This window comes from Penicillium maclennaniae, assembly GCF_028827695.1.
Source record: "Penicillium maclennaniae strain IBT 15551 chromosome Unknown utg000004l:1.0-3007600.0:1.0-3009580.0, whole genome shotgun sequence".
NCBI classification, from domain to species: Eukaryota; Fungi; Ascomycota; class Eurotiomycetes; order Eurotiales; family Aspergillaceae; genus Penicillium; species Penicillium maclennaniae.
In genome coordinates, this window is record NW_026623216.1 from 1,280,754 (window position 1) to 1,308,246 (window position 27,493).

Consider the following 27,493-nt stretch of genomic DNA (forward strand, 5'->3'; position numbering starts at 1 on the left):
TCTGTAGGCAAAACTATCAAGCTGCTTGTAGTTGTCAATCTCAAAGCGCTTATGAGCATCAATAGATTTTTACCCTCGAAATAGATGCTACAGCACAGGAGGAACTTGTAGCGTCTAAGGGAACGGGATTTCCTCTCTATACCATCGCATGAGAGGTATAGTATCCCCAGATCGCATCATGTCTCCAAATAATCTTCACTGGAGGATAGATAATGAAGACAGCTGATATATGATCCCTCTTTACCTTATGGTACAGACGACTGATCGTTAATGTAGCTCTAGCGGAAATCCGCCTACGACACACATATTCAAGGAACCTTTAGAACTGAAGGAGAAGCTAGAAAGTTCGCAAGCACTATGATTCCATCAGAGGAGAATGAGACGATAACTCTAAGCTACGAAGAATACTGTGAGGATGGTCCAAAGGAGAGAGATTGCGAAAATGGTGAGCACGTCTTCGTGTACGCTATAGGTGTAAATGAGAAAAATTATCTGTCAGTGCCATCGCATGTCGGAAGTTAGAAAGTATCTAGAATGGCCGAGGCAGCAATAGGAATGTTCTAGTGTCAATTCCTAGCAAGCTATACTTGTCTTGTCGAATTAGAGACCGAATGCCATCTTGACCACTCGAAGCTAAGTCTTACCTTTGGTGACCAGAGCAAATACCAAAATACTTGGAAGCTGAAGATAAAGGTCGAGCAAGGCAATCAGAGTAGACAAAAGACAAGAAGGGATATGAAAAAGACTAAAGGTCGATTTGGCGATGAGCGGATTCAAATCTGCAATACTTTTGTCTTTTTGCTTTTGAGACCGTGAACTGAAGTGAAAGTCCACAATGTTCAGATCGATAAATCCAAAAAGTACGAAATGTCTCTCGTCCAAAGTCCATATCAAGGTGGACTAGTAGGAATGTTCAAATTGTGCCACTTTTAAAACACATTTTTGGGAAAGTAGTGTATCGTAAGCTGCTGCAGGCGGAACAAATTGTCATTAAGTAGCTCCTTGAAATATGACTCTTATGTTAGATGTTTTGGGACCGCTTGTCCAAAGAGTTTATCATACCAACTAAGTTGGCGTGGCTCTCCCCGCTTCACGTTAGCGTCTAGTTCTCGGTCGTGGTAGCGAGGAAATGGCCACCACGTTGTAAGAGGTGCACCGATTTGTATAGTAGCAGCTCAAAAACACATTGCCCTGCCTTTGAGACGCGCGTCAAATCGCACGGTCTGATCAAAGTCGACATAAGTATTTTGTACGAGTTTAGGTTCGAGCGGTAGATTTACTGTCGTGCTGCCAATTCAGATGCAGAGCAGCGAGTGGTCTGAGAGTGATGTTCATTCTCGGGCAGCACATCTCGCGCGTTTCATTTGGACGGGTTCTAGGGTCAGGAGATACAAATACAAGATTCACCGGCAGTCTTTAGCCCGCTTAAGAACGATCAGGCGACAGTTACTCTCTGGGGTATAGTAGGTGGGCGGATGGTGAAATTGCATTTCAGAAGGCAGATTGGTTTTTATATTTCAAGTGATGAATTTGGCTATATACACAACGAGAAGATGCAATTTGATTGCAAGTTAACTAAATTATTCGTAAACATGCCGCAAAGCTAATTCCAATGGTGTGGTCTGGTTACTGATCTGCACCAGCTTCATGATACAGCAGAAGAAGATTGGTGCTCAGTATTGAACCACGTTATGTACTGATCCGCTGTGACACAACGATTATCTAGACTCTTTCTCTTTTTTCCAAATCCAGCACATAGAAAAATTGTCCGAACAGCTGTTTGATATCACCTTAAGCATCACCACTGCGACGACGATGAACACCATCACTTCACGAAGAGGATCATCCCACCATTGTGATGACTTAATTGTCTATCATGAGGACTAATCATCAAATGGATCTCAAGGAAGATTAGAACAACAAATGGATACTAAGCGAAAATTTGGGAACAGAGAAAAGTATGCAGCAATGTATGGACTTTTGATCGCAATGAGTTTAATGTAAAGCTGGCGCCTCAACAGAATCTTCCCAAAGTAGGACCGTGTCTTGCACTTAGAGACGTGTAGGCATTAAGCGTATAAAGTTGCTCTTAAAAACTTGCTCGTCTCAATCAAGCTAGCTGTTGGAGACATCCGACATCATCCTCAACAATCAACTCATTGAAATTTCCTTGTGTGAGCGACTTGAACCCTCCATCCAGATTGGAAACAGTAAAACCTGCTTGAGCGAGTATTCTGTATGCGAGGTAACCCCGGTACCCAACCCAACAATAGACCAAAATTGGCTTTTCCTTCTCCAAATGAGTGACATTCTCTCGAAGTGCATTTATGGGAATGTTCTGAGCTGATGGAATGTGGCCTTGGGCGAACTCGTCTGGAGACCGTACGTCGAGGATCTGCCAGTCCCGTAGTATGGAAAGTACATCCTCAGAGTGAGTAATTCTTACTCCACCTCGAAGGAGATTGGTACCGACAAACCCTGCCATATTCACGGGATCTTTGGCCGACCCATATGGTGGCGCATAGCAGAGTTCCACATGCTCCAGATCAAAAATGGACATATTGTTTTGAAGTGCGATCGAGAGAACATCAATACGCTTATCAACTCCTTTGTTCCCCACTGCCTGCGCTCCGAGGAGACGACCTGTTCCGGACTCGAAAGCAACGCGGATAGTTATCGGACTTGCGGAAGGATAGTATCCGGCATGATCAGGTTGGTGGATAGTCACCCAAAGTGGGCTGAATCCTAGGGTTCTCAAGCTGTGAACGGAGAATCCTGTGATAGCGGCTGAGAGGCCAAATACTTGGCAGATGCATGTGCCCACGTTTCCTCGATATGGTGTCGATTCGCCGAGAATATGATCCGCAGCAATACGGCCCTGTCGATTGGCGGGACCTCCTAAAGCCAAACTCATAGCTTGATGGGATATTCGATTCTCTGTCTCAATCATATCCCCAACAGCGTATATATCTGGATCAGAAGTTTGCATGAAAATGTTAACCGAGACGCCACTATTCCCAATCCGAAGTCCAGCATTTTTGGCTATAGCAGATCGTCCACGCACGCCAACGGCTGCAATGATGATATCTGCGAGCACGAATTGGCCGTCAGAAAGTATTATGCCATCTGATAATGAACCTGCTGGATTTATTTCCTTGATAACAGCGCCCGTATATATTTGAACATGGTGGCTCTCCAGCTCTTTGTGCAATATTTGTGCCATATCCTCGTCGAATGGTGGGAAAGCATGTGTTGATTTTTCAATGATGCTCACATTTAGTCCAAGCTTGTGGAGGTTTTCTGCTGCTTCTAGGCCTATAAACCCCCCTCCAATTATGGCTGCGTACTTACAGCTCTTCTCGGAGATATACGTTCGAACACTTTGCAAATCCGGTATAGTTTGTAGTGTGAAGACTTGCGGCTGATTGATGCCAGGGATTGGAGGGCGGAACGACTCGGCTCCTTGGGCGAGAATGAGCTTGTCGTATGGCAATTTGTAGACTGAATTTCTTTGTATGTCACGAACAGCGACTTCGTGTTGTTGTCTGTCAATATTTAGGAGTTCTGATTGGAGTCGAATGTCGATATTAAAGCGTGCTTCTAAGCCAATCTCATTTTGAAGCACTAGTGTGCTATCGGATTCAATTATACCTCCCAAAGCATATGGTACACCACAATTTGCATAGCTCACGAATGGCCCTCGCTCCAACACAATAATGGAAGCATGTTCATCCAATCGACGAGCTCGCGTCGCAGCTGACATTCCACCAGCCACGCCGCCCACGATGACAATTCTCAGTGGAAGTCTCAAGGTCATTGGGAGGTTTGAGGTACGTGATTCGAGGTGTAAAAGCTAAGAGGTAGAAAGAAGGATTTAATTCAAAGACCGTGAGTCAGACTTCCACATTACATATCTTATGCCAAACATTGATGAAGTTAGAATTTTTCTCATAACTGTGTTCTCGCAACTGACGCTTACAACATACACGGGCTGTGTGGAATGACTGGACCCGTAGGTTCCAGATCATGCGGACCAACATGTGATACTGTACGTTCTCGGCAACCCGGATCCGACGAATGACGGTGGCGATTAACGAGTGTGATCTTTCACTTGCTTAATATTGTGAGCCCACGTATTTTCCAGTCCTTGTTTCAAAGGCACGTTATTTCTTTTGGCTGATCACAACGACTACACACACTGTAACATTCCGTAACTCATGGCAGAGGCATCGGCTACACCAGGAGGAGTATTTAACTTTCCTGAAGGCACCCCGGCAGCGAATTCGTTAAAAGAGACGAAAGAATCACATACCGACAATAACGGCCAGGTGCGACTTGTTCATCATGGTTTGGAAACCGGGGTTCGCGTACTACGTGGGTGACTTTTCGACGTTGACTTTACAGATACAGACTGACGCTGCAACTTATAGGTGATGGGCGTATAGACATTCATATTCACGAGCACAAACCCGAGACTACCGAATTGTTAAGCCAGCTCCAAAGCTCTCTACCTTCGCGGGAAACCAAAAGCAGGGAGTCAATCTGGAAAGACAATGGAGAGTTTCCATTGCGTTTGAATATCGTGATCCAAGTCATTGGATCTCGCGGTGATATTCAGCCATTTATCGCTCTGGGCAAGGAGCTGAAAGCTTTCGGACACCGTGTTAGATTTGCTACGCACTCTAATTTTCGGCACTCCGTTCTCTCCAACGGCCTGGAATTCTTCAGCATAGGAGGAGATCCGGCTGAGCTCATGTCTTTCATGGTGAATAATTCTGGTCTATTGCCGAATCTTAAAACCATCCGAAGTGGAACTATTCAGAAGCGTCGTCGTGATATGAGGCAAATCATTGACGGGTGCTGGCACTCATGCTTTGAGACAGGTGATGGTACTCATCTTCACAAGAATAACGATGATCTGTGGAATGGCACCGTGGATTATCGACGACAGCCATTTGTGGCGGATGCGATAATAGCAAACCCTCCCAGTCTAGCCCATATTCATTGCGCCCAAAGACTAGGGATTCCTCTCCATATCATGTTCACGTGAGTTCATTCCTACAATGAGACAATTAGTCCCACGGCCGTAGGAAACACAGCAGATAACTTTATGGACAGTCTGTGATGCTAACTGTGGCTCGCCGCAGAATGCCTTGGTCACCCACTCAGTCTTTCCCACATCCATTGGCTGTAACTCACTCACAAGACTGCAGGCCATCTGTTGCAAACTTTCTATCATATGTTGTAGTAGAAATGATGATATGGGAAGGACTTGGTGATCTTGTCAACAAATTTCGCAAAATCTGTCTATCACTCGATCCTCTAGATACAGTAAGCGCGTCGATCCTATTGCATCGATTGCAAATTCCGTGCACATATTTTTGGTATGATACAAGCCCACTGTGCTTTACACATGGACCGCATCTGACTTCAGTCAATCGGGCTAGGTCGCCCACACTACTACCAAAACCACCAGACTGGTTTGGTAACATCGACGTCTGTGGATTCAACTTTCTTCCGTCCCAGCCAGACTACACGCCCCGCCAGCAATTACCACTTTCCTCAAGGCTGGACCGCCACCTATTTATGTAGGATTCGGCTCGATTGTGGTTGATAATCAAAGTGAATTAAAAAGAATCGTTCTTAGGGCTATTAGCGACACTGGACAGCGAGCTATGATATCAAAAGGATGGGCGAATTTTACAATTGAGAGCACTGAGTGTCCTGAAAATGTCCTTATTATTGGAAATGTGCCTCATGATTGGCTTTTCCAGCATGTTTCATGTGTAATACATCATGGAGGCGCTGGAACAACTGCTGCTGGACTTGCTCTTGGCCGCCCAACAGTGATAATTCCCTTTTTCGGTGACCAGCACTTCTGGGGAAAAGTTGTTGCTAAGGCAGGTGCTGGGCCAGCCCCGATCCCTTATACGCAGTTGACTGCTGAGAAATTAACAGACGCTATTGAGATGGCCTTGAAACCTCATATCCAAGAATCGTGTCAGCAGATTCGAGACAAGATGCAACACGAATCCGGCGTTCGTGACGGCTTACGAAGCTTTCACAGACACCTTGATCTGCGGATAATGCGATGTGCAATATGTCCTACTCGGCCAGCAGTTTGGCGTCTCAGGCATACGAACATCAAACTGAGTGCTTTCGCGGCTGCAGTACTGGTTGAAAACAAGAAAATCAATTCACAGGATATCTTACTGTGAGTTCTTCTCATCCACGATATCGATTATCTATTACTTACCGTTCAATAGACATCGTTCCGTGGAATATGATACTTATCGTGATCCTGCTGGACCTCTGGGGGCTACAGCCCAGGTGCTTTTCGGTGCGGTTCTCGACTTTGTAACTGGTCTGGCTGATCTTCCAGCCGAGATCGTGAGTAATTTTCTTTCCGCGGGCAGTACATTGCGCCATCCTCGTGAACAATTTGACCCTTACGTCCAATGCCAACGGCATAGACATTCCCAGTATGAGGGTACCCGAAAAGGAGAAGAGAGTGCCGGCCAGAATTGCGAGCATGAGAGCGGAACTGAAGACCGGAGAAAGGGTCAAGAAGGTCGGAATCCACAAGACACCTTTATTATCCCTTCAGAAACGACTTCGAGCCTTAAAGAAAAACTCTGGCTCCACAATCAGCAGATGATGCGCGATAAGACGATAAGATCGAAATGGACTGAAATTCGCTCTGAATCGGCTTTCTATATCAGCACAATATTCAAGAAATCTCTGAGGCTCATTCTCTGGTTTCCAACCGACTTGTCACTTAGTGTTAGCAGAGGATTTCACAATGCGCCAATGCTCTACCATGATCCTATGGTCAGGCCCGTTCCAAAGGTGACTCACATTAGCAGCGGCCTCAGGGCTGCTGGAAGGGTATAATAGTGCTCCTGTCTTTTGTCCCGTTTTGGCACATCTAAATCTAGTTACAGGAGCTCAAAAGCGGCTTTTATGACGGCATCACGGGATTAGTCAGCCAACCGCTGTACGGTTTCAAGCACAATAGTGCTAGAGGTATGATCAATGGTCTCGGAAAGGGCATTGGAGGTTTTTTTCTTAAACCATTAGCAGGTATGTCACATGGGATTGTTTTTCTGTTCTGGTTCAATTGTAGCTAAATCGTAATAGGAATTTCGGGACTTGCTGGTTACCCTTTGAGTGGGTTACGAGAGGAGCTCAACGAGTCTCTAGGTAAACCGATGGGTTCGCATCTTGAATTGTCTCGAATTATACAAGGCCACGAAGAAATGCGATCATCGACAATGGAAGCGAAGTTGGAAGTGATTAGAAACTGGAATTCTTTGGAGGGGATGCAGGTCCTAAATCAACAAAATGGGAGCCAAGGACAACCTTAGTGATGAAAGAATGACACACAGGCGCTAATTAAAGCAGAGTGTGCTACGACACTTAGCCAAGAGATAATGCTAAACCGTCTTCCCTATACTTTATTATTAATTTTAGTGAGCACCTCACTATAGTCCTTCGCCCGCTAATTAGTCCCTCGTATATTTCGCGCGTTGCTAACTGGTCACGGTGCGTTGCGTGCGCGAAGGTAATACTTACCGGGGATAAGTTTATTCTTATGGGGGAATTAAACCTTCTTCAAGCAAGTGCTGATCGTCATTATAGACTTCAGGTGCATTTGGCTTGTGGCTAGCCCTTACGCTAGGTGTTCAGATCGACCAACACAACCACTCAAACTGGGTGTTGGTGGCTTCTTCTTCTGGACAGCCTGCTGAAACTATCACTGCCATTCTGATCAGCTGGAAGGCATGTATTCGAGCTAAACTTTGGTAACAGACAGCACAAAGGGGAAAGTAAACACCAGATTCGGTCACGACTGCGATTGAGCCTTGACAATGTGGCTATCCCAGGATTGCCAAGTAAATCAGCTCTTGAGGTCCACCATCGTGATGTTTCCGTCCATGTGGTCAGCCGGGTCCCAGAGACCCATATATCCCTTTTGTCCAGTGACGACCATGTTCTGTTTCTGCTTCTCTAGCTCTTCCCACAGCATACGGTTCTTCATGTTGTGCCAATCAACGCTCTTCCATTTGGTCCCTTCGCGATCGGTGAAGATTGCGTCTGTCTCTGGGCGCATGAGGTAGACGAGGGTGAGCTTGACACGATCTTTCTCATTAGGATGCGGCACCACGCGATGAAGAGATGAACGCAATTTGCCATCCGAAAGGAACTCCACACAGTCACCCAGATTGCATACAGCATGGCCTTTCTTGGGAGTACAGTAGACCCACTCTCGTTCGCGAGGAGTAAGAACTTGAAGACCACCCACGTCAGAGAAGACCATCGACAGACTGCCAGTGTCGGTGTGCGCAATATGTCCGACCTTGTCGGTCTCGGGAGTCCAGGGGACATATTTGAGCATTCCGAGAGCTGTAGTGGAAGACTCAGGTTGGCGATGGCACCCAGGGAGATACCTGTCTCCCTCTAGGTGGATTGACTTGGACAGGCTTTCAAATACAACACGTCCCATGTCACCGAGTTCGCGCATGGTGTCGCGGAAAACTTGGCACTTTTCCTGGATCGCCTTGGGGGCTGGCATCGGCTGATCCAATGGCAACTTGTTCAGGGCATGTTCGAAGACCTTTGATTTTATATGAGAATTCTCACTCAATACAAATACCCAAAATCGGACGATAACTCACCAGGGTACCTTCAAATCCATCTCGCTTGCCCTCTACCGGGCCAGTGTGGACACCAGCCGGCTTGTAACTATGAAAAGGAAAATCAGCCAGGCTCTTACTTCTTTGAAATTGATCCCATAGTGACTTCCAAGAGACATACCCACAAACGATTTCCTCGCCCTTGACGTGGTCATGGTCGGCGGCCCACTTGTCCTTCGCGGACTGCGGCTCATCATACCAGTCCATTGCGGCATCGTGAATTTCTCGAATTCGCTTCAGGAAGTCCGCCGATGGATGGTCTCGACAATCCAAGTAAAAGAAACCCGAGTCAACGCCGGCAGCGAGGAGATCTTCGTGCGCCTTCGGTTCGCCGTCCATGAGAGCCTTGATGCTGATAGTCTTCAAGCCCACATCTTCGGCTTCAAGGATCGGTTTCTTAACAAGCGCTGGCGACATGATTGATTGAGATGATAGAATACTGCAAAGTAGATTGAAGGTTATTAGGCTTTCTGAAAGAAATTTCTTATATTAATGAGGAGTCCTCTTCTCTGTTCTAGATCCTAGCCTGGCTAGGATCCAGAAAGAATGCCTGGAGAGATATGCTGGTCGGCCATTTGCTCCTTTCGATTCCCGAGCTATTTCAGATTCACATTCCCTACACGTACGGTCGCTTTGTGGCTACTGTGTTACGGCTTCCTGTGATGTTCATCTCTCTCTCTCTCTCTCTTGATTGACTGTTCCAGAAGACTCGCGCCGCCAGTAGCCGATGTTGCCCAGTGCGGTTCGGGCCGAACCCAATTCGTCCAGGTCCACACCTTCTCTGTGTCTCTGTTGGAGGCGCCCCCTTCACCTCCCCAGGAATCCCAAACCCCCCGATTTCCATTTCCGTGTTCATGTGTCTCGGCCATCCCAACCTTCATCTGCGCAAGAGAGGGGAGACGCTCGAGTAGGCCGCCCACCTTGCCCTGCGTATCATCGTGGGAACCTGACCATGTCTATGTCAGCGGAGTACTCCAACAGGTCGGGGCAGGCCCTTAATGACAAGTACTCACCAAAGGAGGAATCTTCTACGTCACAGAATGTGATAGCCTTAGTCGCTGATGGCGATGTTGAAAGTCACCACGATTCAAAATATCCATCCGGTGCTCGACGCGTCGCCATCTGCTTGACGTTAGCCATTGCGCTGTTTCTGCCTATGCTTGTAAGAGACACAACTCTTGCCGAAGGTTATTGATTTGTCCTTACCATTGTCAAAAGGATGAGACGATAGTAGCAACAGCCGTTCCAACAATCACCGATCATTTCCACTCCTTATCAGATGTTGGCTGGTACGGATCTGCCTAGTAAGTTCCCAAAATGGAAAGGGGTGTCACCATGTAAGCTTGACGAAAGTGGGTGGCCGTTGCTGAATTTGAGCAGTCTCATCGCAAATGCGACATTACAACTGCCCTGGGGAAAGGTTTTTACGATTTTCTCAGTTCGAGGAAGCTTTCTCGTCTCCATTGCGGTGTTTGAAGTTGGATCTCTCATTTGCGCTCTTTCTCCATCCTCGCTAGCTCTGATCCTGGGAAGGGCCGTGGCTGGCATCGGTTGTGGTGGAATTGTAGTGGGTGTCTACACGTGAGTGGGAGGACTTCTGCTGTTACGAGAACAACGCAATAATGACACCTCATAGAATACTGTCAGATACCCTACCTTTGAGCCTCCGCCCAGCTATGATCGGGGCACTCGGAATTACATCAGGTATCGCGTCAGGATGCGGCCCAGTGATGGGAGGTGTTTTCACAACACGTTTGACGTGGCGTTATTGTTTCTAGATCAATCTTCCGTTTGGATTTGTCGCTGCTGTGTCAACATTGATCTTTATACCTAGGTCAAAGAACCTCGATGCGCGGCCGGCACTTCTCCAGCGGATCAAGTCTTTTGATTGGGTGGGCATGGCGTTGTTGATCTCAGGGCTGACATCTTTCCTGCTCGCACTTGAGCTTGGAGGGACGAGGTTCAACTGGTCCAATGCAAGAATAATTCTTCTTTTGTGCCTCGCAGCTTTACTTCTAGTGGGATTTGTGCTAGTGGAACGACGGCTTCAAGAACGCGGCTTGTTTCCTCTGCGTATTGCCAAACAGCGCAGTATTGCCTTTGGCTGTTTCTATATTTTTGCTCTCTCAGCGGCAGTGGAAACATTAAGCTATTACGTCAGTTCAGTCTCATTCTCCAGAACATTGTTTCTCTATCTTACTGTGATGCGCAGGTCCCTATTTGGTTTCAAGGGGAAAAGGGGGCCAGCGCTCTGGAATCGGGTCTCATGTCTCTCGCTCTGAGTCTATCTTGCGTGATATCTGCCATGCTCACAGGGACCATTGTCTCAATCTACGGACAGTATGTTCCATCCATGATTGGTGGCAGTGTTCTGTTGAGCATCGGATGTGGTCTCCTTACCACCTTGGAAGTCTCCTCGAATCGCAATCATTGGGCTCCCTATCTTTTTCTCTCCGGCATTGGATTCGGGGCTGGTTTGATAGGGCCTCAGACTGCGGTTCCAGTCGTTTTAGAACCTCAGGACGTCGCCATGGGCATATCAGGCGTCACTTGTGCACAAATACTTGGCTCGAGTATCTTCATTTCAGCCGGTAGTAACTTATTGAATGCTCAACTAAGATCTGGCATCTCGACTGGTCTTCCCCGCCTTGATGTGGAAACCATTCTCCAAGCCGGGGCAACTGGTCTTCGAGCAGTAGTTCCTCCGGCGGACCTGAACCAAATTCTTGATATTTACAACGATGCACTCCGTTCGGTATTCTATGTGTGTTTGGCGATGGCTATAACGTCATTTTTTATGGCACTTGGAATGGAGTGGCGATCTTCTCGAATAGGGAAAGACGAGGAAAGATCAGCAGGGAGCATTAAATCGTAAGTCTAATAGAGTGATTGACTGTAGAGTCATTCAACTGCGAGAACTTGGTGCTCTGGAATGCTGGACCTTTGATCTCAATCGAGTCTCGTTGAAACGAAGTCTATGTCAGATATCAAAAATCATTCTTTAAGCGAGGCATTGCAGTTGAAGCGGGGACTTATATAAGAAGTTTCATGATTAAGGCAAGTACCAGGTCACTCGCATTTGTAGGGGTCTACGTATCGATTCCCAGTTTACGTGAAGTAACGAGCATAGTTCTCTGTGACGGCCTTAATGAGATCAGGATTAGGATAGTCAAAATCCGGGCTTTCTTGAGCCTATTCCGGTATTGCCGCAATAAAGCTCGCCCTTTCGGGTTTACTTGCAACTCAGTTCCAGTTGACGCTAAGGCCCTTAGCGAATGAATTTAGCAGCGCGGTCGAAATCAGTTCAAGGCATAGCTCCTTTGACCCGCCCGTTCTCACTTATAATAAAGGATAAGAGGCACCACATGCAGCTTTCATTTTCTTGCATCTACTAAAGTTTCGAGACATTTCTACCTTTACCAGTATGCGCGTGGTTCTGTGGCTGGCATCCTTTACCGCGGCGTGCGCATTCGCGACCGTAGATCTCGGATACACTTTACAAACTTCTACAGTAGTAGTGAGCAACGCGGAGGAATTCATAGTCCTCTTTTATTTTGCTGACTATGATTCCAGAATGCTATTGATGGATTTGCATACTTGAATTTCTCCAACATTCGCTATGCTGCGGCGCCAACAGGCGCGCAACGCTTTCAGCTCCCGCAGCCCCCTCAAGTCGACCGGTCGGTTCAAAATGGGCTACTGGATGTGATATGTCCTCAGGCTCAGCCAGGCTGGATGAACATAGCCATAGATGTGTTGAGTGGCGAGACAATCACTGAGACGGATTGGGGAAACTTTACTGTCTCTGACATTTCCCCGGTTGATCCTCGTACCTCTGAAGACTGCTTGTTTCTCGACCTCTTGGTACCGGAGACCACTTTCAGCAACAAAGACCCAGAAAATAGATCTCCGGTTCTCTTGTTCATTCACGGCGGCGGGTTTGTGCAAGGTTCCAAGGCAGCATATGGGTATGGAGACGGATTGCTGGAAAGCGATTTCTTGAAGAATCACCGCGACATCATCTATATCTCTATCAACTATCGACTTGGATTATTTGTACGTGAGAATATAGTTCCCTGCTTTCGTTGCTTTCGTTGCTTTCGTTGCTTTCGTTGCTTTCGTTGCTTTCGTTGCTTTCGTTGCTTTCATTTCCGAATCATGCTTACATTCAATGGACAGGGTTGGCTTGCAGGCTCGGAAGACGTTACTCCAAATCTCGGGTTGTTCGACCAACGTTTTGCGCTACAGTGGGTACAGCAGTATATCCATCTATTCGGTGGTGACCCTGATAATGTCACCATCATGGGTGAATCCGCCGGAGGTGGCTCTATTATGAATCATATCACTGCCTACGGTGGCGAAGATCCCGAGAAGCTCTTCAGCAAGACCATTGCCCAGAGTCCCTATTCGGTTTATACGCCGAACGTCACTCAAGAGGAACTCTTCCAGTCAGTCATCAGCACTGCAAACGTGAGTTCTGTCAATGCACTTCGCGAACTATCATCTGAATCACTTCAAATGGTGAACGCCTTGGTGGTCGGTAACACTCGACCTTACGGGACCTTTGCCTTCGGTATATACTCTTTCCGCATAGTGCTAATATCCAGCTAACTGTTGACAACAAGGCCCGGTGGTTGACGGCTCATTCGTGATCGACTTACCTTCTAGATTATTGGCAGATGGGAAATTCACCACTGCGGTGAAAATGATGACCGGCCATAACTCCGACGAGGGAGTTCTCTTCGCTTCCCCTTACATCAAGACAAACCACGACTATGAGAGCTACGTCAAAGCTCTCTTTCAACAACTTTCACCCGCGCAGATTTACACAGTGAGCGAGCAGCTTTATCCGGCTCAATTCGATGGCTCACTCGGGTATACGAACCAATTCGATCGAGTTAGCCTGACTCTAGCAGAGGCGACAATTGTCTGTAATGCGCGATACTTAGATGACGCATTCAACGATAGCTACGCATACGAGTTTGCAGTCCCTCCGGCTATCCATTCTGCCGACCTTTCCTACACATTCTACGACTCGATGTCCGGAGGCGGGCTCAACGTGTCGCTGGCAGAGCTGATGCAGGCATATTTCACTGAATTCTCTACTACGGGTTCGCCTGACGGGCCAGGCCTGCCAGCGTTTCCAACGGATGCCGACTGGACCGTGCAAGATTTCAACACAACAGACTTTGGTCCTATGAAAGATCCGGCGTCAGCGAGAAGATGCGCCTGGTGGCAATTGGCGTTGAATGGTTGAGCTCGTCCGCAAGGGAGCATTTTCGTTGGGAACGAGATTGTACAGATTGTAGGGCCTCGATGCACTGAATTCATATAATTTCCCATTCGTATGCATTTCTTTAAAATTATTTCATCTATGAAAAACGCTGTAATTTTTGTTTAAATAATCCGAGGGAATAGATGCTCATCCTTCAATAGCTTCTCCATTGCGCTCGATCGTAGATGCACTGAGATATCAATCCCGTTGTTGTACCAGGACTGAGAATCGGCTGACACAGCATCCACAGCCGGTCTGGGCCCTTGTTTAACCTGTACATTGCCGTCCATGTCGGGAATTATGGCTTCGACAAAGCGAGGCACCGAGCCAGTCCCGAAATCGACGGAGTACACTGGGGTCTGGGCCCATGATGTCACCAAGATATGCCTCTCACCAAGGAATGCCTGCCAGAGACGCTGGGGGGAATCTTCGTATGCAACCGAATGAAGATGGGCTCTGAGTCCCTCAGGAGTGATTTGCGTCAGAGTCGATCGAATCGCTGACGCCAACGGTGCTATGTCCGTCTGCTGAGCACTTGAAGCGTCCATCGACACGTCAAGCATAACAATTGGCGAGCCGAGGAAGTTAGCGCCCAGATGCAGTCGCTCCCGTAGACCATACACCAGGTCGCAGTGCACAAGGCCCTCGTTGATCCCCCGATCCATATTTCGAGCGCGATTGATGCAGGACCAAATGTGCGCTACAAGTGCATCGTGACGGCTGATTTGAGTTGTGCCCTGTGAGGAAGCAGCTTCCCACAAGATTTGGACCTGAGTCGGAGAGAAATGAATCACATAATGCGAGACCGGAGCACCAACATCCCACTCTGACCACGGCATTGGTTTGCCTGCGGGCTTGAGGGGCTGGGATTTGAACGGCTCGGGTGGCTCGATGGGCCAAGGACACCCGTCAGCTGGGGCCCACCAATCGTACCGGTGGAAAGGAAGGTCCATGGCGGTTTTGATGATTTCCGGGTCGAGTTCCGGCTTGTCAAGATCACCTGCGGCCAGACGATCGAGACGTGTTGGATCAAAGAGTGGAGATAGAGTCGGCACTGGCGAGTTCGTGGCGAGGGCTTTGCTGACGCGTGCCCAATCGTTCGCAAAGTATGCCAGAGTATGAGCATCGCCCAGCGGATGGGCCATTTTGACGGCAAGGACTGTTCCTCCGCAGCCGAGCTCCGTCAGTTGGATTGCCATGGCTGGCTTGAACGTGTCGCTTCCATCGTAGAAAGGAGCAGCGAGCTCGGTCGGCGGAGTAAAGTCGTCGAGCGAGACTTGATGCATGTCCTTGTACGGCGCATGACACCGATCGAGGGGAACGAGAGTGTCCAGGGTCTCCGCACTTTCTGCAATGACAAACTCAACTCCTGGGTCCTGAGAGCGATCATAGATTATTTGCAGTCTCCCGAATTGACCTCCCGGGCGATGGGGAACCAGCTCAAGGCGGCCGGCCCATTGCGGGTAAAACCCCAGAGTAATCGCTAAGGCTTCTCGAAGACGCCGATTGAATTCTTGACGATCCACTCGCTCAACTTCTAATTTCTCCAGGAACCACACGGCCCCGGTAACCGAAAAGTTGGCCGTGGTCGCGTCGAGGAGAGAGAGCGGCACGACCGTACCGGCCTCTGAGGCCTGAGGGGTAAAGTTGAGGGGAAATACCCGTTCATTGTGCTGACGAGTGACGGCGACCATGATGATTTTGCAGGACAGCGAGAATCGGGAAGAAGTGACTGGAAAAGAAAGTGAACGGTAGATGAAAGCCTTTGCTGCTGCTCATGAACCGTTTAGACTACTTGGGCAGTTTGAGACTATTTGGCCCCAACCGGGCGCGATGTAATTTCCGTTTAGCAGGGGATGCTGTTAGTGTTGCAACCCAACGATCGATGTTCCCCTCTCCCTATAAAATCCAGATCCATTTTCTGGGTCCATTTCCCATTCCTTTCAGCAACTAATGCGAAGCTTGTCCTGAGCTTACCGAATTCAGCGAAGATGTGGAGTCGGTGCTTTTCCTAGTCCTCGGCATTGTCCTGATTGGGAATCTGACTGGCATCGTCTTCGGAGTTCTCCTCCCACTTGATCAAGTATATTTTATGTTGAGATCTTATTATATGGCAGGTGATCAAATTCTATCACTGTCCACAATTGTTAACTCTAACGCCGGAAATTAAGTGGCTCAGCTGCATTTGGGAACCAAGCAGCGCCATGATGACCGACACATTGAACCTCGCTTTTGCAGAGACCTCGACAGTCTTGTCGTCGATTCCACTCGCGGCATGGATTATCTTCGCTGTAAGTCAACACTTCAGTTCATTGCTGCAGGAATGACATATTAACGGCATAAAGATTACACTCGCTTTCAGTGCCTCAGTATTTATCAAATGGAAGAAACACCCATTGGCACCAATTCCAGGCCCTCTATCAGCAACTTTCAGTAATGTAAGCTCTTCAGCTAATCTATAGATTTGAATGGCAGTACATTCGTTCTGACAAGGGGTAAAGGCTCTGTACTCATGGAACTTCATGGGAGGCAGACGACCATGGAAGGAGCTGGAATTGCATGATAAATACGGTAAGTGCCGGGTCGGTCAGCCAAGATGCGATCAAGTGGGTGAAATAAGTGACCTGGATGATGTTAACTCTGAAAAAAAAAAATCCAACAGGCCCCGTCGTTCGTGTCGCTCCGAATGAAGTCAGTTTTAACACTGCCTCGTCTTGGCGCGATATGTATGAAGCGCGTAAAGACACCAAGACCTTCGTCAAGAGCGAGTTCTACGAAGGGGGCAACTTTGCTGCTGAGGCAACTTCAATCGTCAGCGAGCGCAGCCCGCAAGCTCATGCAGAAATGCGTCGCTATCTCGCCAGTGCCTTTTCGGACCGGTCTTTGAAAGCTCAGGAACCATTGATCGCAGCCGTTGTGGATGAATTCATTGAACAAATTGGTATCAAAGGCAAAGACGGGCTGGATCTCGTACTTTGGTTCAATTTAACCACTTTTGATATTATTGGGAGCCTAGCGTTCGGCCAGGACTTTGGTGGTGTCAAGTCTGGAACACATCATTTCTGGGTTTCAATTGTGGTGAAAAGTCTGGGTCTTGGAGCACTAGCAGACTGTTTCAAGAGATTTCCCTGGGCTGCCAAGTGCTTCCTCGCTCTTTTCCCTGGCCTACTCAAGAAGCTCGCGCACGATACCCGACGGCATGAGGCTTACACAATGGATTTGGTGAAGAAGTGAGTCGAGCCAGCTCTATGTGGACCAGAAGATCCGCTGACACCCACCTAGACGCATCGCTAACCCGACTGGCCGCACGGATTTCCTGACGAAGATACTCGAGAGCAGAAAGGAGGCCAATATTCCAGATATACAACTCGCGGCGCATTCATCTGATTTTGTGTAAGTTATATATGCACAACTCCCCACTTACGTACTACAAATTTGGCATTCAGGACAGTGTGATCCTCAGACTAACTCTGAGCCTTGATCGACTGTCTTAGTATCGCGGGAAGTGAGACCACAGCAACTGCACTTTCAAGTGCAACATACTATCTTCTTCACCATCCAGCGGCTCTTCGTCGGCTCCAGGATGAAGTTCGAGGGGCTTTTCAAAAATATGAGGAGATTAGTGCGGCTTCAACGGCTAGCCTGAGCTATCTAAAGGCTGTCGTTCTCGAAGCGATGCGAATGTACCCTCCCTTGCCGTTCTCTTTGCCCAGAGTGGTACCTGATGGGGGTGCCACGGTAGATGGGTACTTTTTGCCAGAGGGAGTAAGTTTTTCACAATCTATCTCCACCCTTCCTGATCACATCTTTCTTTTGTACTGAGCTTCGTATAGACAATCGTTTCAACGAGCCCCTTTGCAGCTTGTATGAGCTCGCAGAACTTCGAGGATCCACGGGAGTTCCGACCTGAGCGATGGATCGGGAAGAATCTGATCGATAATCTCGACGCTAGTCAGCCTTTCTCCCTAGGTACACGGGGGTGCATGGGTCGCAGGTGAGTTACTCATACTAGAAACTGTTGAAATACCGGCAGGGTATAACTAATCAAATAATCTAGTCTCGGCTGGATTGAATTGCAAACCATCATGGCAAAGCTACATTTTAAGTATGACCTGACCTTGCTGAACGATACAATGGATTGGCAGAAAGACTCTCGAATGTATACACTTTGGGAGAAGCCGTCATTGATGGTCAAAGTGATACCTCGTGAATAGATTTGAGACGAACGTGACCGAGGTGACCATCGACTGACTCCGATTGCTACTTACTGTATGAATGCGGTGTCTTCTACAATTATATAACGGTCTCACAGCCCACCCCCAGAGATAATTGGCCTCGAATTTACGCTGTGCTGTTGTCTAGCCCTGTCGGCTTCTGAATGTGTATGTCTCGACGCGTTGGAGTGAGTAAGATCATCTAGTCAACGCGCTTCAACCAGGCCTGCTTCCAGTAGAGTCTGGGAATGAAGACAACAAATGAACATGAACATGAATTGCTGCTCTGTAGGGCTGTTAGGAGCATATTGTATCGGTGCACCAATGATAGTAAATAGTAAATCTACCCTCATGATACTGTTCCGATATTACGGTTATCTCTTATCTTGCCTAAACTTTGTGATTGATCCACTTCACTTCGAAAAGGGTACCAACACGCGCCGTGGTCGCATTTTCGGTTCATTGAAGCGAGCCAATGTCTGCGGGCCAATTCATAAACAAGGTGTCCAATTGATTTCCAGAATTGGTTTTCTGTCGAAGCTTCCCCTTTTGAATAAAAAGATACAGACTTCGGCGATTCTAGATTGGGGCGTCAATCTTGCACTAGCATGGATACGCCCCGAGTACCACCGGATGTATGCACGTACCAGGCTTTTCTTACTGTGTCTTCTATGCCAGGGCAATGGACGTTCCAGACGTTAAACAAAATAAGCTCCTCAGGTCCGACGCGTATTGTATCAACTCTACCATCCGATGTCTTTTGGGTGCTCTGGATTGCAGTTGCTAACCTTAGCCCACGGCCTCCCCCCTGTGGAGTAAATCTCCGGCATGGACCGAATGGGCACAGCTCGAGATTTGCCTCATATGAGCCAATTTCATGCCTGTTCCGGGAATAATCATAATTAGTATATAATACCACTGTTTTCAGGCTTTTATCCTAGCGAATTCTATTGATAAATAATACACCGTACATACTTGATACAACATGTCCAGTCTACAGATCGCCGATCACGACATCTCTGATTGTACGGGGAAGACCGTGCTTATCTCAGGTGAGATTGATTTTCAGCCCCCCCACTCCTCTTATCGAACAGGATCCAGCCCGTTGTAATTTGGCATGAAACACAAACCGGACTAACAGCACCACACGACACAGGTGGATGTTCTGGCATTGGGTTTTCAGCCGGTAAACTCTTCGCTGCGCATGGCGCAAGAGTGCTTTTATTAGACCGAAACCCCCCTGCAGAGCCCCTCAATTCGAGTCGGTTAGAGTACTTCCCCTGCGATGTGACTAGCTGGTCGGATTTGTTAGCCGCTTTCCAACATGCAGGACGCGTCGATGTTGCAGTCGCCAACGCTGGCGTGTCTGAAGAAGCGGACTACTTTGCCGATACCTTTGACGAGGCGGGTGCTTTGGTTGAGCCTGCTTACGGAGTATTGGACGTGAATTTGCGCGGGGTCTTGAATTTTACCAAGTTGGCGATCAGTTCAATGCGACGACTTCATGTATCTGGAAGCATTGTCATTACTTCTAGTGCCACGGCTTATTCACCAGAGCATTCATTGCCGGTATACAGTGCTGCCAAGCTAGCTGTGAGTCTCGCTCTGTCTCCGAAGCTGTCTTTCTATCTCTTCCTCCTGCGGGTGATTTTAGTGCTCTTTGTTTTTCATTTTTTTTTTTGGCTAACATCACCCAATCGGTATTGGATTTAAGTTGGTTGGTTTGATTCGCGCTCTTCGCTCGTCCCTCCCCAAGGACGATATCACTATCAACGCCGTCGCCCCCGCAGCCACAATCACCAGTCTCCTTCCGCTCCATTTGGCCAATCCCATCATCGCCGCCGGCCTTCCGGTCAGGAGCTCTGATTTCGTGGGGCTTGCCGTTGTTTACTCCGCAGTCGCCAGCGAGCCTCGGAAGGTGGAGCCCTACGGGAAAGATTCGGATGATTGGGTGGGCACCCCTGGCCGGTGGAATGGCCGGGTGATCTTGACACTTGGCGATCGATACACGGAGCTTGAGGGGCCCTTGGCTGCTCTGCGGGAGAAGTGGTTTGGGGAGGAAAATAACCGACTGACTCGCCAACAGCAGATAGCAACCGATTTCCGCTTAGATTGAGGTGGTTCCCGTAAGAGATGGACGAGTGTTCGTTTGTGTACCTACTGTGACTTGCCAATGAATTCTGTGCTGGTCGATCTTACCTATAGAGGGATTCCTGGGACGCCTAAGCCTCCTTGAGAAACTTCAAGTCAATGGCTCCTAAAAGCCACCCGTCCGCAGCGTGGCGTTCGTCGCAAAGCTTCTAAGCTTTGTCGAAACCTGAGGTGCAGCGACTCAAACTATTTTCGACTTGGCCGATCCCCGCAATCGGCGTCAGTGCGGCTCCAGAAAAGGAAATGGAGAGAGTGTGCAACAGTTGCCAGCAGATAGTAGTTTCCCCGTGCAGAACATCGATGTAACCCAATAGTAAGCACTAAAGCTCTAAAGTTCTCAACCGGCCACTCATCTTTTCGAATGCAACAGCCTTAATCTCGAGTCCCTCTCTATAATGTGTGCTTTTGCCTTTTGCATCTCTGGACCCCCCTCTCCATGTAGTTAGGCCACCCCCTCCCCAAGGAAGGCTTAACTTGACACATCCTCTTGAGGCCTCGGTTTACACACGCCGCCAATGCTGAAAATCGTTCAGACCATTTTCCAAAAGGGGGCGACCCAGTGAGAGCTAAAAGAAGCTTGACACAACTCCAATTGGGGTTAACGCTACCTGTGCTCGGTCCGGGCCTTTCTTCTTATCGACCCAGGCTCCCTTTATGGACCTTCCGTCACAGTTCAACATTTGCAAAGCCTGTCCAGCGGACAAAGCACGCACCAGGTTTGCCGCTCAGCTATGTTTACCACATTTCGGTATGAGGGCGTCGTGAAAGACATGATTGTGGTCAAGAAGTCATCGCGTCCACCTCCATCCACGTATGGCACGCAACAACCAGCCTGCCTCAACTGTCACAGGAAAAAGGTAGGTTGAAATCACCCAATTTTACTGCAATTGTGGACAGACCACGCAGCCGCTTCGAGTCCCAGGATCAGCCGAATATTGTGCTGACTAAAGCAGCTCAAATGTACGAGTGAAAAGACAGGATGCGCACGATGCAGAGACGCTGGACTCGAATGTCAGTATAGCGAATCGACCCGACTGAGGAGACAGCAGCAACCCGAGCAGGGTGCTACGGAAGCGACGACGGCGAAGTCGGACCAAATTCATCATCAGGATGTTAGAAAAAGTCGTCAAGGATCAATCGCAATGTCCGAACGGCGGAGCTCTAATGCCACAATCTATGGATCGCAAACGTAGTCGTCCGATGCACACAGGCTAACCATATCGTCGCCTAATTTCGAAATTGGCGACAGTTTATATGAAGACATAGGAGAAGACGCTGTCATGCAATGCAACCCCTCTGGCATGTCTCATATCCACACCATGGCCCCTTCACGTGGGGAGCCGACAGATCTCCAATCCCCTCCCTATGGCCCATTCGATCTGGACTTCGGCTTATCCACCACGTACGATATTGGTCTAGATGATAATGAAATTGATTTGACCGCATTCTTGGCAACCACTCCAGCGACTATTACACCTCCAGAAGAGACCGACACCCGGCCCGCTTTCATCCTAGAGCCTCACTCTAATTCCATGGACTCCTGTACTTCCACGGCGGTCGCTGGCTCGGCGCCTAAGAAAAATAACATTTCGCCCTGTGATTGCATGCAGAAAGTCTTCCCTTTTTTGGAACGGGTCCAGAAGCTCGCCGAGGAGTCAGATTCGGGTAGTCAAGATGCCACGACTCCGCGGCCCAACCTGATGGATGCTCGAGAATTGACAAGAATGATCCGGTCACTTAAAGATTCTGTGTTGCAACTCCGACAATTCTTTCAATGCACACAGTGTTCAAGCTCCGCTAGTTTCATGACCGTGCTCATCCTGCTCGCCGGACACATAGTGACTACATTGTGGGCCGCCGCGAAGTCATCTTCCCCGCAGTCATATTCCACACCGTTAACCCCTGGGACCTCTGCTTCTTCTATGACGGGTATCGCGATTACGAACTGCGTGGAAGATATGAGGACAAAGCGACTTGCAGCGTTCCCTGTGAGACATCTCCCTGACAGCGGCGAATACCATCTCGACACGGAGGAGGAGCATTACGCGATCATTTCTACTCTTGCAAAAGTGCAGTTACGCAGATTGCTCATCACCTTAACTGAAATGAAGGCCAGAGCGAGCAACGCAGATTGGAATCAGCAATTCCGGTCTGTGAGGGCCTTGGAGGAACGAGTGCGAAAGGTCGCCTTGGGTTGGGCAGATGGCGCCAAAATACGAGGCTGGTGATTGTCAGTACATTTTTGAATGTAATTAGACTCAAAGTATAAGCATATAGATAAACCCCAAGGAAAGGCATACACAGGAGGCACCGAGGCAGGAACCTTTGAATACGAGACACTTCTGGCTTTAGTTGCTCTGGTCACCCTTGTCCCTTGTTCTGATAAATACACATTGAGTAGCTTGCAGAGGGCGCTATTCCTACGGTGTCTCCTGACAGACGGACTCAACTAGTTATGTCTCCCATTTCTGGTTTGTACATTGCTTTTCTTACATGTCTACTCCCCTCGACCTATGTTTACCACCGTGACTTTGGAAAGATATAACTCGAGTGCTAAAAGCCTTCTGTCAGTCTCACGGGGCAGATATGAAGATAAATATTACCTAGAAGGTAAAGTATCGCCTACTGACAGTCGTGATATTCGTGTACGCCTAGTATCTATAGAAATACATTCTCTAGGTTCTCCTAGTCCTGATAACTTTTTGTTCATGCTGCTTGGGTATTTGTGGCGGTTGGTCTCGATCAATGTCGGCCGATGGTGGCTATGGAGGTCCGTGATGGTTATTAGACATCGTACCTTTCCATCTATATGAAGGGATCTGAACATCTACTTGAGGGAGTCTATCTCTTGTTGTGGCAGTATTTCAATTGCAGATGCACATTTATAAGCGGATCGGAGCTAGACAACATGAAGGAGATGGGATTTCTGTGATAATCTCCAAGGCCGCAGAAAATCGCTATCGAAGACAAAAGCCTATGCCAATTTGCGTCTGCGGAACATGACTCGTCCAGCTGGATTTGGCAGGTACTGTGTTTCGAAAAGTAGACTCTCTGGGCGCTGGGTTTGACCATCAGGAAATTTGAAGTCATAGTTGAGCAGGATATGCGCCATAATAGCTTTGATCTCGTTGGCGGCAAAGAAACGTCTGGGACATGCGTGTCGTCCATAACCAAAAGCCATGCTGGTAGGATTGGAAGAAACATAAGCGCTGAGAGCCGCTGAGCGTTCGGCCTGGTTGGGGTTATTTGCTCCATTCTGGCAGCTTTCTACTCCTTGGCCCCGCATCTTGTGGAAGCGGAATCCGTTGTATTTTTCAGGAGCTTCGTATAGCGTAGGATCCATGGAAATTGCATGGGTTGGAACCCCGATTGTGGTATTGGCGGGAATAACAAATCCGTCTGAAAGAGGGTAGTCTGTAGTCACGACGCGCTCAAAAGTTACTGCAATAATTATGAGTAAGTTTGATCCCACAATCAACATGCAAAATGAATGTCAGTGGCCGATGTCACTTACTCAGGAGAAGCGGGTTGAAACGCTGGCTTTCCTTCATGATGCTGTCCAACTTTGAAAGCTCATGGAATCCTTGTTTGGATATCATACCCTCTGGGCCAAGAGCGGCCACAACCTCCTCACGTAGGGGTTCGATGTATTCCGGCATTGCGCAGAGGTCGTACAGAAGCTGCGTCGGAGCTGCCGCACTGGTATGAATTGCAGCAAAGCTGACTTTGAGGAGAATTCCGGCCAAGAATTTTAGGTCTTTTTCATCACTCACGGCTTGCTCATCCATCCAGAAAAGCAGGTCCTGTGCTTTATTCCCTTGACATCTTCGTTGCTCAATTAGTGGTATCGCCGCTCGCTCCGCGGCTTCGTAGTGCTTATTGATCGCACGGATGGCTGGAATGAAGGGGGCTACTAGAGGTTTCATGAACTCGGGATAGTTCTTCAACGCTTGTGCACCGATAAACCCGTCGATAGCAAATGCGATCGAGGATTGGACCCATTCGTTGTTTCGACTGAGAGTGGTTCCGCCAAACATGCGACTTGACACTCGCGCGACAATTTGGGTAATGCGGTCAACGACATCTACTTCAGTCCAATCTGTGAACTCATAGTGAGCGCCAATCTTGGTATCAGGCTAGAACTAGCTTACCTTCACAAGGTGGAAATGATGCCTCGAAAGCATCTCGTATCTCTTCCTGGACATCAACCATCACGTCGGCTGAGAGATGTCAGAAAAGCAGCCGCCTCACTGGATGCATAATTCCATATGTCGGAACATGTAACTCACCTAGATATTTGTTCAATTGAGTCCGAACTACTCGGGGATGCAATGTCGAGCGGCTGCCCATGGTTGTGTATTTCCCCTCAAACATCTAAAAAGAAGTTTCAGCACTCTGATGTCTCTGATGAGACTGCGTCGTCGGGCCCTACTTCTATAAAAGTGGCCACAAAATCCACCTCCTTTATGGGGGCTGTCTTCAGATCCTCCAAATACTTGACCGGAATCATCAACCTCTCACCCAGTTTGCTGGGAACGTAGAAGAAATTGCCACCATACTTTGCAAGAGTCAGTAATCCAACATAAATCAATGTGCTTGCGTCTGACCTTCTTGTAGCCCTCGGCAAGCATGTTCTTGCCATCATGAATGAAGCGAATACGATTTTTCTTAACCGAGCTTCTGTCTTCGCCTCCGACAATTGGAATACCAGGTACAATTCGTTGCCGCTTTTGAAATGACAAATGATAGATTAAGATAGCGAAGAGCAAGAATGCGGAGACAATAACCAAATTTTGAGACACAAAGATCCCAAAAGCCTTAAGATCCAACAGCATTCTTGTGAAAGATCCGATAAATCTTGTGCTCGATCAGAATTAAAACACGAGAAATAACTCTCAGGGGCTGGCAACGGTACAATGAAGTATTATTTTAGGTGCCTTTTCAAATTCAGACCTGATTTTCTGTCGAAACATCCAGTCTTCGGCAGGTTCTGATGGGGCTTCGGCGAGTTCCCATTTGGGAAGTCCGGGTTGTTGATGGAGTATGACCCTTTTGGCTGCCCACATCAAGAAACCACCTACGAGATAAATTACAGAGAAAAGCAGTTACTCGAGCCCTAACATACTTCATCACTAAGAATTGATTGCGTAAAACCCAACTGATATCCATCATTCTCTACGCAGCGACAATGGCAGATCCTTTCCAACCATTCAAAGTCGAAGAAGCTGACAAGAAGCCTGGGTACAACACGCGCCAGGTACACGCGGGAGCGAGACCAGACCCGACTACCAAAGCTCGCGCTGTGCCAATCTATGCAACTGCGGTAAGTATGGTACTGACTCGTCGCAATTAGTCGCGCTGAAGTTGTGGCACTAATCTGGGCGGGGGAAACAGTCTTTCGTCTTTACGGACAGCGACCACGCGAGGAGGGTGTGCAGTAATGAAGAAGCAGGTTACGTATACTCTCGGATTGCAAATGTGTGATTCATAATATACAATGATTTGTCGAGTCATGAATCTAACAATCATGTCCAGCCCACAGTGGAGGTTCTTGAGAAGCGCGTTGCAGCTCTCGAAGGAGGCTCGGCCGCCGTAGCATGTGCATCAGGTCAATCAGCAGTCTTCCAGGCTATTCTCTGCTTAGCACATGCTGGTGACAATATCATTTCTTCCATCAACCTCTACGGTGGCTCATATAGTCTATTCAACACTATCCTTCCGCGAATGGGAATCACCGTTCAGTGGGTGTCAGGAGATGATCCCGAGAGTTACCGGGGCCTGATCAACGAGCGCACTAAATTGGTATTTGTTGAAACTATCGGCAACCCCCGGATCAGTATCCCAGATCTGAGGGCTATTGCCGATATCGCACACGATGCCGGTGTGCCCTTTGTCGTACGTGAAATGCCCACATCTCCACAACATCATATTCTGACCTACTTGTCCCTACCCAGGTTGACAACACCTTCGGTGCCTGTGGATACTGGTGCCCCGTCATCGAGCATGGCGTCGATATTGTCGTCCACTCCGCAACCAAGTGGCTGGGCGGGCATGGCACAACCGTTGGTGGTGTGATAGTCGACTCCGGCCGTTTCGACTGGGGCAAGTCGGCCAACAGGTTTCCCCATTTAACTAACCCTAGTGGAGGGCCCATGGCATTCTCCTACTGGTCGAAGTTTGGCTCAGTAGCTTTTGCAATGGCTCTTCGGATCGAAGTTGTAATGGAGGTTGGATCTGTCATGAATCCTTTCGCAGCACAGCAGATATTACTTGGCATTGAGACTTTGACCCTAAGATGTGATCGAATCGCATCCAACGCCCTTACCATTGCGCAATTCATGAGCTCACATTCTTTGGTTGATTGGATTGACTACCCAGGTGAGTTTTGATGCTGTGCAGGTAGCAAATGCTATTCTGGACTTGAATCAGTCGCAGAATGACTCGCTGATCTTGCAGGCCTCCCAAACAACAAATACCACAAGTTGGCTGTGAAGTATTTAAAGCGAGGGTTTGGAGGAGTGTTGTCGTTCGGCGTGAAAGGAGGCAAGGTCGGCAGTCGTGCGTTCGTCGATAATGTGCGGATCGTTTCCAACATGACGAAGTATGTCTCAACAATCATATCAAGTCATTGACTGGATCTTTGCTTACAGACACTGCAGTGTGGGAGATTGCAAAACAATGGCGACTCATCCATGGAGTTCAACTCACTCAATCATGAGCGAGGAGGATCGAATGAAGGCTGGCATCACTGAAGTAAATATCTTAAATATTGGCCACTTTGTGTTGGGATACAGTGAACTGATCAATTTTTTAGGATCTCATTCGCCTTTCAGTTGGTACTGAAGATATTGAAGACCTTCTGCAAGATTTGCGGCAAGCACTCGAAGCTGTCGAAGCTTTTGTGAAAGTTGAGGTTAATGGATATCATGATTCAACGACGAATGGAGTCCATTAGTCACTTGCTCAGGGCTATATACACTAAACAGCTTTTTCACAAATTTTCTTCCCATGGATTCAATCCTTTCCCTGTTGACAGTATTTTTCTACGCCGTTGAGACTTGACCGGCTTCATGTATGGACAACACCTTTCGACGACCCACGATAGAATCCTGTGCACTTCGTACAAATCCGTGCGGTGCACCCATATTAAAAATCAC

The 27,493-nt window shown here is 48.2% G+C and overlaps 10 protein-coding genes across 10 annotated transcripts; 6 read left to right on the plus strand and 4 right to left on the minus strand.

Annotated features, from left to right (window-relative positions):
- Positions 1-2,110: 2,110 nt before the first annotated feature.
- Positions 2,111-3,817, minus strand: N7477_004658 (uncharacterized protein; the record flags this gene model as incomplete). Its single annotated transcript, XM_056966321.1, has 1 exon — positions 2,111-3,817. The coding sequence occupies one exon, from the start codon at positions 3,815-3,817 to the stop codon at positions 2,111-2,113; it is 1,707 nt and encodes a 568-aa protein (XP_056823102.1).
- A 527-nt stretch (positions 3,818-4,344) lies between these two features.
- Positions 4,345-7,367, plus strand: N7477_004659 (glycosyltransferase; the record flags this gene model as incomplete). Its single annotated transcript, XM_056966322.1, is given in 7 exon segments — positions 4,345-4,361; positions 4,411-5,046; positions 5,148-5,519; positions 5,531-6,214; positions 6,267-6,888; positions 6,945-7,083; positions 7,141-7,367. 7 exon segments carry the CDS (start codon positions 4,345-4,347, stop codon positions 7,365-7,367), a joined length of 2,697 nt encoding a protein of 898 aa, XP_056823103.1.
- Positions 7,368-7,900: 533 nt separating this feature from the next.
- On the minus strand, positions 7,901-9,113 carry N7477_004660 (uncharacterized protein; the record flags this gene model as incomplete). The annotated part of the gene is made up of 3 exons (XM_056966323.1): positions 7,901-8,593; positions 8,679-8,745; positions 8,818-9,113. 3 exons carry the CDS (start codon positions 9,111-9,113, stop codon positions 7,901-7,903), a joined length of 1,056 nt encoding a protein of 351 aa, XP_056823104.1.
- Positions 9,114-12,120: 3,007 nt separating this feature from the next.
- On the plus strand, positions 12,121-13,953 carry N7477_004661 (uncharacterized protein; the record flags this gene model as incomplete). Its single annotated transcript, XM_056966324.1, has 4 exons — positions 12,121-12,213; positions 12,270-12,752; positions 12,876-13,269; positions 13,322-13,953. The coding sequence occupies 4 exons, from the start codon at positions 12,121-12,123 to the stop codon at positions 13,951-13,953; spliced, it is 1,602 nt and encodes a 533-aa protein (XP_056823105.1).
- Positions 13,954-14,093: 140 nt separating this feature from the next.
- Positions 14,094-15,665, minus strand: N7477_004662 (transferase family protein; the record flags this gene model as incomplete). The annotated part of the gene is made up of 1 exon (XM_056966325.1): positions 14,094-15,665. The coding sequence occupies one exon, from the start codon at positions 15,663-15,665 to the stop codon at positions 14,094-14,096; it is 1,572 nt and encodes a 523-aa protein (XP_056823106.1).
- A 1,030-nt stretch (positions 15,666-16,695) lies between these two features.
- N7477_004663 (cytochrome P450) lies at positions 16,696-18,185 on the plus strand (the record flags this gene model as incomplete). Its single annotated transcript, XM_056966326.1, has 5 exons — positions 16,696-17,201; positions 17,254-17,364; positions 17,466-17,736; positions 17,805-17,965; positions 18,029-18,185. The coding sequence occupies 5 exons, from the start codon at positions 16,696-16,698 to the stop codon at positions 18,183-18,185; spliced, it is 1,206 nt and encodes a 401-aa protein (XP_056823107.1).
- A 985-nt stretch (positions 18,186-19,170) lies between these two features.
- On the plus strand, positions 19,171-20,301 carry N7477_004664 (uncharacterized protein; the record flags this gene model as incomplete). The annotated part of the gene is made up of 3 exons (XM_056966327.1): positions 19,171-19,237; positions 19,327-19,778; positions 19,900-20,301. The coding sequence occupies 3 exons, from the start codon at positions 19,171-19,173 to the stop codon at positions 20,299-20,301; spliced, it is 921 nt and encodes a 306-aa protein (XP_056823108.1).
- Positions 20,302-21,655: 1,354 nt separating this feature from the next.
- On the plus strand, positions 21,656-22,564 carry N7477_004665 (uncharacterized protein; the record flags this gene model as incomplete). The annotated part of the gene is made up of 1 exon (XM_056966328.1): positions 21,656-22,564. One exon carries the CDS (start codon positions 21,656-21,658, stop codon positions 22,562-22,564), a length of 909 nt encoding a protein of 302 aa, XP_056823109.1.
- A 746-nt stretch (positions 22,565-23,310) lies between these two features.
- N7477_004666 (cytochrome P450) lies at positions 23,311-25,171 on the minus strand (the record flags this gene model as incomplete). Its single annotated transcript, XM_056966329.1, has 6 exons — positions 23,311-23,777; positions 23,851-24,435; positions 24,488-24,556; positions 24,626-24,710; positions 24,769-24,894; positions 24,944-25,171. 6 exons carry the CDS (start codon positions 25,169-25,171, stop codon positions 23,311-23,313), a joined length of 1,560 nt encoding a protein of 519 aa, XP_056823110.1.
- A 353-nt stretch (positions 25,172-25,524) lies between these two features.
- Positions 25,525-27,291, plus strand: N7477_004667 (O-acetylhomoserine aminocarboxypropyltransferase/cysteine synthase family protein; the record flags this gene model as incomplete). Its single annotated transcript, XM_056966330.1, has 7 exons — positions 25,525-25,659; positions 25,731-25,814; positions 25,872-26,231; positions 26,291-26,714; positions 26,793-26,937; positions 26,996-27,089; positions 27,151-27,291. The coding sequence occupies 7 exons, from the start codon at positions 25,525-25,527 to the stop codon at positions 27,289-27,291; spliced, it is 1,383 nt and encodes a 460-aa protein (XP_056823111.1).
- Positions 27,292-27,493: the final 202 nt, after the last annotated feature.